General features: G+C 37.7%; 2 protein-coding genes across 3 annotated transcripts; both read left to right on the forward strand.

The window, feature by feature from the left end:
* Positions 1 to 1,079: 1,079 nt before the first annotated feature.
* LOC132817490 (homeobox protein Hox-D5) lies at positions 1,080 to 2,711 on the forward strand. Of its 2 annotated transcripts, none has more exons than XM_060827948.1 (2): positions 1,080 to 1,587; positions 1,952 to 2,711. In XM_060827948.1, exons 1-2 carry the CDS (start codon positions 1,080 to 1,082, stop codon positions 2,200 to 2,202), a joined length of 759 nt encoding a protein of 252 aa, XP_060683931.1. In that variant the 3' UTR covers positions 2,203 to 2,711. The 2 variants fall into 2 exon arrangements, with proteins under 2 accessions (XP_060683931.1, XP_060683932.1); XM_060827949.1 differs by having other exon boundaries at positions 1,955 to 2,711.
* Positions 2,712 to 10,644: 7,933 nt separating this feature from the next.
* On the forward strand, positions 10,645 to 12,573 carry hoxd4a (homeobox D4a). Its single transcript, XM_060827950.1, has 2 exons — positions 10,645 to 11,211; positions 11,632 to 12,573. Exons 1-2 carry the CDS (start codon positions 10,800 to 10,802, stop codon positions 11,937 to 11,939), a joined length of 720 nt encoding a protein of 239 aa, XP_060683933.1. The 5' UTR covers positions 10,645 to 10,799; the 3' UTR covers positions 11,940 to 12,573.

Genomic DNA, 12,573 nt, shown 5'->3' on the forward strand with positions numbered 1-12,573 from the left:
ATTGTGGGATTGCCTGGACAAACTAATGGGAAACTTTGTGAATGCGCAGTGTATGTAGATATCAACGTAATGTGGAAATAGCTGTGCGCTGTGTTCTACGAAAACGACATTGTAATCGTTATAGGTGTTGAAACCCGGGCTGTGTGTGTAAGTGAGGGAAGGCTGCCTCTGTATCCTATACAGGGATAAGCTGTCTTTCAGGAAAACGAACTTTCCCTAAATTGTTGCCTAAAAGGAAGAGAAGTTAAACATCCTAAACCTTGGACTAAAAATCAGAGTCGGATATCGAGAAGATTTACTTGTTATTTATTTCCATTTATGCAGTTCGCCACAAGCAAATCATTCTTTTCAACCAACATCAAGCTAAAGGATTAAATACATGATTAATACGAAATAAACGTTTTAAATTGAATTGAATTTAAAACGTTAATTGTGTTACAAAATATTTTGAATTATTAAGGTGTAATGCTGAATAACAAACGGATCAGATCAACGTCTGTAGTTTCTTAATATTGTACCTATCGTCAGCACAAACCAATTCCACAAATTACTTTACATATGCATTATACACAAACCTATACACTTACAAACTTACTAAACAGGAAATTTTTACTCGCATACACATTTTGTGTCTGTGTTCCTGTATATGTCGTCAGTTAAATAAAATCGAATTTCAGGTAACAGAAATCAGCTTTCATACCCAAGGTTTAACAGGGTTTTAAGTGTGAACCATTTTACAAATAAACCTATATGGAAAATAGGTTGCAAAGTGTGAACCTATATAAAGTGCTGATGTGAATCTGGCTTTCCTCATGTTTGCCAGCAGGGGGCGCTACAGGATCATGCTGGCTAAATCATAGCAAGTATTCTCACTGCATGAATTACCCCCAGGGTCAGGCACAAGAATTTACGACTGGTCAACAAAAGCACGTGATCTAAACTTGTGCCCCATATTTGGTTGCATACGTAGAAAGCAGAGAAATGACATGTGCCTTTTATTTCCATATTTCATTATATATCGCTCGGTCTAGTGCCGAATAAACGTCTAAGAACCACAAATCAAAACCCGTTAAAGGCAGATGAGTTCCTACTTTTTAAACTCCTTCTCAGGTCGCTACCAAAATGGCCACGATTATCAGTTGCCGAGTTATGGAAATACTGCTTCTGTCGGCGAGCATTTCAGGGAGTCGACGATGCTCTCCGCCAGGTATGGCTATGATTACACCGGGATAGACCTCAGCATGACTCGTTCGAACTCAAATCTGTGTGGTGACAATGAAAGGTCCACCAATTACCTGCAAACAGTCAATAACACCTTTCATAGTTCATCTGGGGTGAAAATGAAATCTCCTGAACCTGCCTTCTGTTCGGGATCTTTAATAAGCTCATCAGATAGTGCTATTAAGACGGGGGCGATTATTACAGAATCCAATCATTCATACCACGGTAACCAGGACACATCGCCGGTTAACGATGAACATCCTAAGGGGACGAACAGCCCCAAACCGGAAAGTGGGCAACTAGACAAGGATCCAGCACTGCAAATGCAGATATACCCATGGATGAAAAAGATGCACCTTAACCAAGGTACGCAATTCGACCTTTTGACATGCCTTTTATTCTTGATCGAATTAATTGTTCAGATTGAGTAATTAAATAACAAGTATGAGCTAAATATATAATGATTAATCGTAAAAGGATGACAGTTTGAGTCATATGGGAACATTAAGACTGTTGCTCCGAAATAGGACAGCAATTAGCCAAAAGTTGCACCATACCTTGCATCTTACCGACTGAAAATGCAAATATTTTATATTATTTTCACATAAAATATCCGAACAATTAACACTTTGTAATATAGTGGACATAGGCACTAATCTATTTGTCTGATATTGTATAAGTTCGTAAATTCCACTGCGTGTAGTAATGCATCTTTCAACTTTTTCTCAAGAAGGCTTAAGTGGGCTAGAAGGGAAACGAACGAGGACAGCATATACTCGGTACCAGACCCTGGAGCTGGAGAAGGAATTCCATTATAACAGATATCTTACACGACGCCGCCGGATAGAAATCGCTCACGCCCTGTGCCTGACTGAAAGACAAATTAAAATCTGGTTCCAAAACCGAAGAATGAAATGGAAAAAGGACAATAAATTGAAAAGTATAAATGTCAGCCCCCCAGGAGTAGGCTTTCAGCCATAGCCTGTTTCATCCTAATTCTGGCTATACAATATTACTGTCCAGATGATCTTTTAAGTTGCAATAGGAAAGGTTGTTTGGCCACATTAGGTACTCCTCTATGAGATGCGTTTATTAATACGTTGTTCTCATATGGGTACAACGTCTTGCTATCAATTTACCAAGAAAAGAATACAATTTATCAGTTGTCACCAACAGATGTTAAATCATGTTTTTATACATTGATGGTAATGGCCATGCCTAAATTTAGATTATAAGAGAAAGAGCGAGAAAGGGGTCAAACGACTTAATGTAGCCAAGCAAGCCATTTATCTCTTGAGAACAGAATGAAGTTGTGCTGTATATCTGGTTTCTGAACAAACGAATCCCATACCGGAATAGAGCTTCGCTAAGATTTTAAATTAATAATATTTTATAAACTTAGATGAATATTGTTCCTGTCATCTCTTTTTACATCAAACTTTCTTTTGTTTGATTTTGCCTTGGAATGTTTATGGCACGAGTGTTGCTGTGGTCCCAGGTATATATGTCTTGTATATTCTGTACAGATATAATGTCTGAATGTCTGACTTTGTCCTATGTACATGAAATAAGTGAGTTTCTTTTTGCCTACATTGAAATAAAGTCAGTTTTATCAATAAATATTTCACCTGGCGTTTGAACTCTAATGATGTGTAAAAAGGCGGACAATTGGTTTCTTGTGAAAAGACAAAAAGCCATTCACTTTCTCATTTTACACCTATTCGGTTTGACACCCAAGTTCTCCGAACACTAGCCCCAATGCTTCAGAACTCATAAAAGTTCCTTGGGTTGAACCGTCTTTCAATTTTTTCTGAATTAGAAAAAAACATTATTGTTGGCAAGAACTGATGGTCGAGTTCATACTATTCCAATAACTTTATTTAATTAAAGAATATGACTCATACTTCAGAAACTCGGCAGCTCGACTACAAACACGTCAAATGTCCAAAGATAATTTCACAGATTTTACTGAATGGAAGAATAATTCGAGTTTGTTTTTATTAATGGATGTTGACATAAATACTTAGGAAAGTGATGCCGCAATTTATAGGACGTATTGCATAAATTATGTTACTTATAAGAAGGATTTGCAGCAGTATCCATTGCATAGAATAATTTTCCATGCTAACTTTTCTGAGAATATTTGTGTTCCGAAAAGCAGAAGGAAATAATAAGCCGTCGAAGCGACAGAAATAGGGAAACAAAGTCATAGGTAGCAGCAACTGTAAAAAGACTTGTTTCTCCATTCTCAGTCCACCTATATCTATTTCACTGTAAGTTAGAAGCTATCAGTCACGTATATTTGTAGGGTATTTGCACTTACCAAATCGTCTAGATCCCCTTGGCTGCATAAGAACTACTGTCCATATTGCGTATTAAAGTAAGGGCAGCTTATTCTCCAAGGCACGCTTCGTCTGGGTGCTCAGACGTTTGGCTTTATATTAGTGGGAGAGCATTTCGATGAACCTGACTGTCTTTAGTGAATAAAAGTTTTAAAGTTTAAGGGTTATTTATAGGGACGCCACAGAGCAACGTCCTGACTGGCTACGGAGGGGCACGTGATGTCATTAAACTTTGTTTTATGGTTTGGGAGTTGACAAGCCAAAATATAATTCACATCATATATTAGGTTAAGAGCAGACAAGTGCAGATGGTTAGTGTTTTTGAGAGGGTCCGTGGAAAGTGACACCAAGAAGCAAGCTGTCCTGTTCCACGGTTATGACTTGGTAGTGTTCTCGTGTCCTGGTACTTTCGCACTGGAAAAACCGCAAGTAAGTTATTTCTAATCGGGAAAAGAGCAAGTGAACGCATGACACCTGATGTCATTCGAAGCTCTTGGGCGCATGCACAATTTCTAGGCCAGCCAAAAAAACCAAAATCACAACGCAACGTGAGTTCAGTTTCAACAACTAGCAGTTACACGATACATGTTCAATTAGGGAAATTATATCACAATATTCTTAACAAAATATACTTTATATATGTTCTAAAATTTCTAATTATAAGTTCAAATTTATAATCATAAACAACGTGTTTTATTATTCTTTTTAACTACTAATTGAAAAATGCAGAAATAAACTATAGTTTTTATCTAACCCTTCAAGCAAGTATAAGTAGAATTCTTTATTTTTAGAAAAAAGACCTTGTGCTGCACGATCACGTCTGGTAGATATATAATTTTCTTAGGCCAGCTTTGTGTTGTTCCTGCATAAATGTACGAGATGAATTGAAAATCTGTTTGGGAAATGTAACCTGATGTGAGAAATAATTCTGCAAGTTTAAAGAAGAGTAAGACAATGTTTGCATATTCTTTGCCGATCTTCCTCTATATTAATTTGCTGAGATTGTACGACATTTTCAAAGCATTTGTCCGGTTATAGATGCCGCAAATTCGTCCACAGTCACGCAGATTTTCTAACTGGTCTGATTCCGAACAAATTGGACTAGAAATATAACACAATGGCTAACAATATTCGGCTTAAAGTACTTTTTAAAAAGGAATAAAGTTCTAATGTTTTTTTTAAAAAAGTTGCAAATCAACTATTCAATATGAGAAGCGCTGTAATAAGAGCACACTGCAATCGGCGAGATCTTGTTCGAAATTCTCAAGGAACCCCTTTTTATGTCCCGCAGAAATGAGATGTCTCCATGAACCAGCCGTGTTAATTGTTTTTGTTATATAACGACAACAGCTATGACCAGATGTTATTTGAAACATAGAATGACATTGCAAGGTTTAAAATTGTTTGAGAGGGCGGACTAGAAATTCAGAAGCAGTGGAAGACGGGATCTGAAATCTGAATTTTCACTCAAAAATTTTTTTTTTTAGAAAAAATTAAACATGACAGGGGGCTGGTTCTGCCCAAACAGTTGAGTCGAAGGACGTGTAGTTTAAAAAAGTGAAATTGTGGGCAGTACAGCCAGAAGGAATTCGGATTTGTTTTGTTTTAAATGATAGTTTCGCCCTTTTAACCTAATTTAGTTGAATTGATCACTACGTAATTTAAAATAAAATAAAAATGAAGATGTAGAAATTCTTCGAAGTTAGAGAAGTTGGAGTGGCAGCAGAGTGAAAACAATTTCTGCTTTAAATGTTCAATAACACGGCAACTGACGAGGATACCAAACCGAACACTGAGAAAAGGGACATGCCAAGATAAACGAGAAAATATTTGAGAATGGATTACTACCCACACAGGACTTTTTTATTAATGTCGCTTTTCATTACAGATCGATATTTTAAGCTTACGGATGTATTGTAAAAGTTCAATGAGTGGTCACGTTAACTTATGAACGGTTTAAATGTGCATTCTCAGATGCCATTAACAGCTACGACTACGTAAAGGCAATGTTGAAATTGCAGTTTACCTCGAATACATGACAGTACATGCCATTTTAAGTGCTTAAGCAACTTGGAAAAAAAACTGGTAATGTCAAGTTAATTAGTAGGCCAAAAACAAATGATCGATTGTTGTTTGAAATGCTGCATGTAAAAATACAGATCTGCTTTTGTAAAGGTTTTTTTTGTGGAGCAAAATGAAAATATTTACCCTTGAAAATAATGTAATGAAGAACTCATGGCGGTTACAGTACTTCAGTTTATTTATGAGTAGCTTGGATAAGAAAGCCCACGTGTTTATATGTGTATTGAACTCCATCTTTAATGTATGGTTCACTTAATATTAACTGTTGAATTTTTTAAAATTTTATTACAGATATGGCAGAATGGAGGAAGATCTTTCGTAAGTAATTGTGCTACCTCATAAATCGTGACGAATAATTGGACGCGGTTAATTGTTTCGAATGTGGTTTGTATGGAAAATGATTTGGTCACATCATGTGTCTAAATGGGAGCAGTAACCTGGATTCTAACATGGTCCTAGATACAAGTGTGTGTAACTTAACGGTCTTTACGATTCTCTGTTTAATTTGTACAACGGCATAGAAGAAATGATGTTGCATTCAATTTTCCTGAAAGGAACAAGATTCTTATACATACAGCATAAATTCAGATAAAATATAATCGTGTTTAAGTCTTACTGTGATAGTGTCGATCCACAGCCAGATTTAGTTGGCTTGTTATTTTGAACTGGTGATGCTCAACACAGCGCCTCCCAGTGCAAGGCTGTATTTCCAAAAGGTCATTTGGAGGAAAATTATTGTTTCGGTTTTAATAACATCTGTAAAATCACTTTGTCGAGTGACGTGGCAGTAATTAAGTCAGATATTTAAAGTGTACTCCTTTAGAGCCAACAGAGGCGTGTAGACAACAGCAAATTCCAAACTCTACAGATGTAATATCACAGCCACTATAAACATGTAGGTCAACAGCAAGTCTTATGGCTGCCAGTTCATCAAATAAACTGTTCAGCTAACTAAACCAGGGCATTCCTTCTCGTGGACTATATCGGCTAGGCCTACGATTTCATATTGCTTTTTGTAATGGTTGACCAATTAATAAAATAATAGTTTATTAAAAGTTCATATTGCTCATTGTAACATTTTGCTACTTTTTAAATGAAGGTAGGTTTCAGTATTTCGTTGTTGTTTGGTTAGACATGAGTGATTTAGTTAATAAAATGGCGTATTAATATGTTCACAAATATAATGTGACGCTAATATTTTAAAACTGCATATTTAAAGAAAATCTGACAATATCAGAGTAACCAAAACCGAGAAAGCCCCACATCAAATTAGGCAGGTTAAAGACCTCTGCTTTCAAATGGACAGTAAAACCTCCTCAGTCAAGTTACAATTTAGCTATCAAAAGCCAGTAATAGAGATGTTTATATCCTGTCTCTTCCACGTCAGGAACTGTCAATGTTTCTTTTCACCTTAGGTCTACTATTGCTTCGTCACCTTAACTAATTATAATCACTGCTAGGATATTAAATTCAGACATTTACAGATTCCAGTCCATCTTTACACATAATATCCGATACTATTTTCCCTCCAAGTAACGGCCTCAATAAGTCACGAGATAAACGTCAAACAAGGACTCACTTTAAATAGCTCCAGATAATGTTTAACCGGTATTCGTAAAGCAATGGGCCAGCGCAATGGATCCTTCGTTTCAGCACGAAGTTTTACAATGCGAATCTTTAGGCGTTGATAAGTAATCAACAGTAATTGCTACTGAAAAGCAAAACAGTCTTGCTTATGCTCTGCGGACCTCTGCAAGAAAATGACTTTCTGGGTCACCAGAAAGGTGAACTTTTTAAAAATCCAATTTGGTTTTTTTAAATTGTTGTACGTATACGTAGGAAGGCCTTTAGCAGACTCATGACAATAATAGCGTTCATTGAACCACTGAATCTATGAATAAATATAGGGTTCACTTCCCAAACACTTACTTTGCATTGACATTCTCTAGGTCAAAATCTGGAAGATCAAAAGTCGCAGCACTTGTGTGGGCAGTTAAAAAAAGAGGTGAATTTTAATCGGGTTTGTTCATCAATAACTCTTTGGCATTGACCTGTCTGAACGAGTCGAGCAGTAAGGTGAAATGCAGGTCACAGCGTCTAACAAATATTAAAATGCGTAGTACCAATCAGCTTCACAATGTGCGATAATTTGAACTGTAAAGGGAATTGGCTTTCGAAATATCGGCTGGTGCAACGATATCTGGGATTTTCCTTGCAAAAAGGCTTTTAAAAGCAGAATTCACTGCTGGTGCATTCGTTGGCGTCACTGGTTGTGGAAAACAGTTTAGCTCTTTTCTTCCCTAATGCACTGGGGTAAACGAAAAAAAATCACAGGTAAATAAGATTAAACTTTTAGCGAGGTTATTTTTTCTCTCTCTTGCAAAGATAAAATAATCTAAACAGCAACTTATTTAAGGCTGATGTATAGATTTGAACGTTTGCAGAGGGTCATTTTTGTTCTACAATAAAACGTAGATAAACCGAGACCTTTGTTGTTCTCGATAGAAACAGCAGCTAAATAAGGAACTGAACATACCCATTTACTGTCAGAAAGTACAGTTTCAACGTTACTTTGTTAATCAGCGTATCTCAAAATATTTAGGTGAAATCTTTGTACTGTTGAATACATTTACTCTTTTTTTTCGTTGGCGCACGTTTATAATTATTCCCAGCCTGTTTCGCAAGTGCCCTTTTTTTTACAAAAAGCACAGCAAGAATGTAAGAAGAGGATTACAGTAAACCTAGCTAAACAGTTAGTTCGGCAAGATTCACACACTTAGAAAAGGTCAGCGTGTGACACTCGCTAAAGTGAAAATAATAATGCAACTTTCCGATGTGTTTGTAAATGATTTCAGTCTGACCCCGTGCCCTTCAGCCTTTAACACACAACGCGGTGGCACTGCAGGGACATTGGGGAGAGCAAAGTAAGGAACCTACAATGCACTCGAGTTTAGAAACCACCTTAGACGTGTGAGGCAAAGGGAGTCCTGATTAGTTGGCAGATTAAATTATATTTTCTGTTCTTGCATATGGCGAACCAACTGACTTGTGTTAATTAGATGTGGAAGCATACTGCTGGCAGTATTATTTGATCCAGCTCCCAGGAAATGGTAGAGATTAGAATAGAACAAACAATCGTTATTTTCCTGGGCTGCTATCACTTTATGGAAGGAGCAATAAGTGGAAAACACTTCGAAATAAACCAATATTTGTGCTCCCATGTATAACTTGATTAGATTTAGGAATTGTTTAGGCCGGGCGATATTTGTTATAACATCCTGCGGTTTGTTAGTGGTGAGTTCAAATTATTAGCATCTGGAGCAATTATTGATTCACGCTGGGGCACTTAGTAATGTTAGCTGGAGCGGATCGGTACAAACTGTTTCCTATAAAATCTCTCTGAAATACGCAGGGTTCATAAACACAGTAACAAATAATAACTTCTGCCTTGTAGACTGTATACACAAGCCCGCTCTGCACGCTGATTCATATTGCTGCCACTGCCGAACATAGAAATGTTTGTTACCACCTATTAAAAATAAAAGAACGACTTCTGTTATTTTTCAATGGCTAAACAGTTAAGTAGTTTAACAAGCGCTTTGTCTGGAATTTGCTTGCTTAGCTATTGATAGTAGACCACAATTAACTCTTTGGAGTTCGCTTGCAAGTGCAATCTTTTAAAGCACTTTCCCTTGTTGTAATTAGTCACCGAATTTGTTTGTAACCCGTCGTCTATATATACCCTGTAGAACCGAATTTGTGTGATGTTTCGGTCACAGATTCGTTTCTAGGGGAGTCTATGGTCGATGCCAACACTACGAAAATCAGCAATTTGCTCTTCGTGGGTTTTACTGCTTCGACTGATTTAGTTCTAAGTAGGACTGAGTAATTGGATTAAGAATGGCCTTTTTTTGGGTTTTGAATCCAGTTTTCAATATTGAGTGAGCTTTTAGATCTCGCCGCTCAGTTTTGAATGGCTTATTTTGGCTCCCCTTCGCAATCGAACTGCGATGTTTAACGTGTTGATTTACTGATCATTAGTCGTTTCTAAACTTCCGGATTTACTCTCCGGAAATCTAAGATTACACAAACTTAAGTATTTCTTTCTCAATGCTGCCCGTTTCCATGGCGATGGCGATAAATTATCTACAAAGATTGGCCTATGGTTTCGTATGGCGTTTGACTAGCTTACGATGCTTTTGAATTAAATCGGATCAAAATACATTGAAGGTCAAAAGATAAAATTCGAATTATACATCTTACAAACTGAATAGTTAGTTGCTGCGTTAATTTAGAAAGATCATAGATGTGCGTGAATGTCAGAGGAGAAAAACAAATTGTGAAGAAATTGGAGCGAAAACATTGGAGGCTATCAGATATAAAACTTATATCCTACTTTGCAGATTTTTAAACTTTCAGAGCAAAGAGCGTTGATCTTGCAATGTCCTTAAGCAACATGTGCAAAGTGTTTTTCTGTGTTAAATGGAGCTTTGTTCTAATTTTATCGGAGTAGACTATGTTTGTCTTTGAATAACTTTGTCCAGAAGACTTCTTTGCATCGGTAATAGTTGTAATTATTTTCCTCAGCTCCGTTATTCTTTTTGTTGTCTAACGGGATGCTTCCTTTGTCACCCTGCGTACGCTGGATTGCCGGCCGTTTCTCCAAGTTCCCTCGCTATTGTCACGTTGTTCTCGGGAGAAAACAACAACAAAAAATACAAAGACGCCGAATGCATTCTCTATCCTTGATTTATTTGAAAAGCGGCAAGGAATGGTGGAAATTCTCTTTTGACAAAAGAACAAATTACCTGAGCAATATTCGGGCGCTCAGTGAGTGGTCATTATTCTCTCCAAATGGAAACCTCTATTGCATGCATTCTTCGGAATCTATTTGAAATACTTAGTGACTGCTGGAAAAAAAACCAAAGACGTTGCAGTTTATAATTTATTTTTAAATCAAGGCTTTCTGGATGAAGTTTGTAAAAAATTGTCATTAGCTGTTTCCTTATCCGGGAATCGGGCCCGACCTCGCCATTGGCTCGTACAGTCACATGGGTGACTAACTTTATTCAGTTGACAGCAAGTAGGAGGGCTTTATGGAACGGGAAAAAAGACAACTCGAGAAAAATTAGTATTTTCCACCTTCAGAAATTAATGACCATGAGTTCGTATTTGATGAACACTAAATATGTGGATCCCAAATTTCCTCCTTGCGAGGAATATTCGCAAAATAACTACATACCTGACCACTGCCCAGAGTATTACAGTCAGTCGCAGGATTCTGATTTTCAGCACCAAGGAATCTATCCACGGTCAAACTACAGCGGCCAGTCGTACAGCTGCAGCAACGCTCGGGGCTCTCCAGTGCAGCAAAGGGGTCATGTGCAGGCACAGCCCGCTCCTCAGAGCCACCTCACAGGGCAGGGGGAGCCAGTTGCACCGCTCCAAGTGTCCATAGGCCGGCCCTGCAGCCAGCAGCAACATAATTCAAAGAACCAAAACGGCGCAGCAACCAAACAGCCAGCAGTGGTTTATCCTTGGATGAAGAAAATCCACGTTAACACGGGTAAGGACCACTTTTTTTTTTGGTTTTCGCTCCCCTGCTGCATCGCTTTCCCTGACAAATATTTGCGACCCATTGATATAGGTCTACCGTAAATAACTCCTTCAAGAAAGGATTTATGAGCGGTTTTTAAAAAGACCGGCAATTACACCCATCATAAATTTTTATTGCTGAGGAAATAGGCCGCTGGCCATGTGGCTGACTCCATGTGAAAACTCGAGCCTGGGATTAACAGGGACATGTTAGATCTTCAATTCCGAAAGAACTTTAAAGTGATCCTTAATAACATATTTCAACTTCTTGCTAGAGGCACTGTTCCAGTGCAGTGTGGGTGCAGACATTGTATTTAGGACTGTATGGTGAAAGCATTTGAAAAACTTTAGGTCCAGCTTTGAATGGTTTTTGAATTGTTTTGTTTTTCAGTGAACCCTAATTATACAGGAGGAGAACCAAAACGTTCACGAACTGCCTACACAAGGCAGCAGGTTTTAGAACTCGAAAAGGAATTCCATTTTAACAGGTATCTGACAAGACGACGTCGTATTGAAATAGCCCACACTTTGTGTCTTTCCGAACGCCAGATCAAAATTTGGTTTCAAAACAGAAGAATGAAGTGGAAAAAAGATCACAAACTGCCTAATACAAAGACCAGGTCCTCTGGTTCTTCTACTTCCAATCAACAGTTACAAACTGTTTCCAAGGACCAACAAACAGACCTCACAAGTTTATAGAAGGACATCCTATAAATGGCTCCTTAAGTGTATATAATGAGACATTTCCAGGCAGAAATTGCATGTACCGATAACATGGCTTGTAGGTGCTTTCCTGCTGATTTTTAATGGCATTGAAGGGACTTTGTCTTGTGCCTCACTTTTGTTCTCAAATGTAGCAAATGAAACAAAAAGGAGAAAGTCACCCTAGCTGCAGCTGAAATCATTGCGACTCTAGTCAGTGGCTATTTTTATCACACAGCACACCTTAGTAACCTTAACAAGTGCGAGGCACTAAGTGGTGAAGACATGGTGAGGTGTACACTTCAGGAAGGTACATGTGTAGTCTGCTAGCATGAAAATGAAAGGCTGCGACGCTTGTTCATGGTCTTTTTTTTATTTTATAATGAAGGCCCAGTGATTTGTTGTGGTAATTTGTGGTTTCCACAACTATTTTTGCTTGTAATGTGTATTTTTGCGATTCCATCTCTTTGTGTATATTGTGTTGATATTCGAGATTTATAGTGATCAAGAATTAGACAGTGTTTTGTGGTTTCTTTATTTAAAATGAGAAAATGGTATTTGTAATTGTGCTGCTGGATGGATTATTGTTACAAGCCTACAATGCAAGATTGCGTACATTTTTATGTTCAAA

Source organism: Hemiscyllium ocellatum, chromosome 7, assembly GCF_020745735.1.
Source record: "Hemiscyllium ocellatum isolate sHemOce1 chromosome 7, sHemOce1.pat.X.cur, whole genome shotgun sequence".
NCBI classification, from domain to species: Eukaryota; Metazoa; Chordata; class Chondrichthyes; order Orectolobiformes; family Hemiscylliidae; genus Hemiscyllium; species Hemiscyllium ocellatum.

Bases quoted from the DNA above. Each gene is read 5' to 3' on its own strand.
- LOC132817490 (XM_060827948.1), top strand. From the start codon at position 1,080: ATGAGTTCCTACTTTTTAAACTCCTTCTCAGGTCGCTACCAAAATGGC. The intron at 1,588-1,951 runs GTACGCAATTCG...CTTTTTCTCAAG, and splicing joins AAAGATGCACCTTAACCAAG to AAGGCTTAAGTGGGCTAGAA.
- hoxd4a (XM_060827950.1), top strand. From the start codon at position 10,800: ATGACCATGAGTTCGTATTTGATGAACACTAAATATGTGGATCCCAAA. The intron at 11,212-11,631 runs GTAAGGACCACT...TTTGTTTTTCAG, and splicing joins GAAAATCCACGTTAACACGG to TGAACCCTAATTATACAGGA.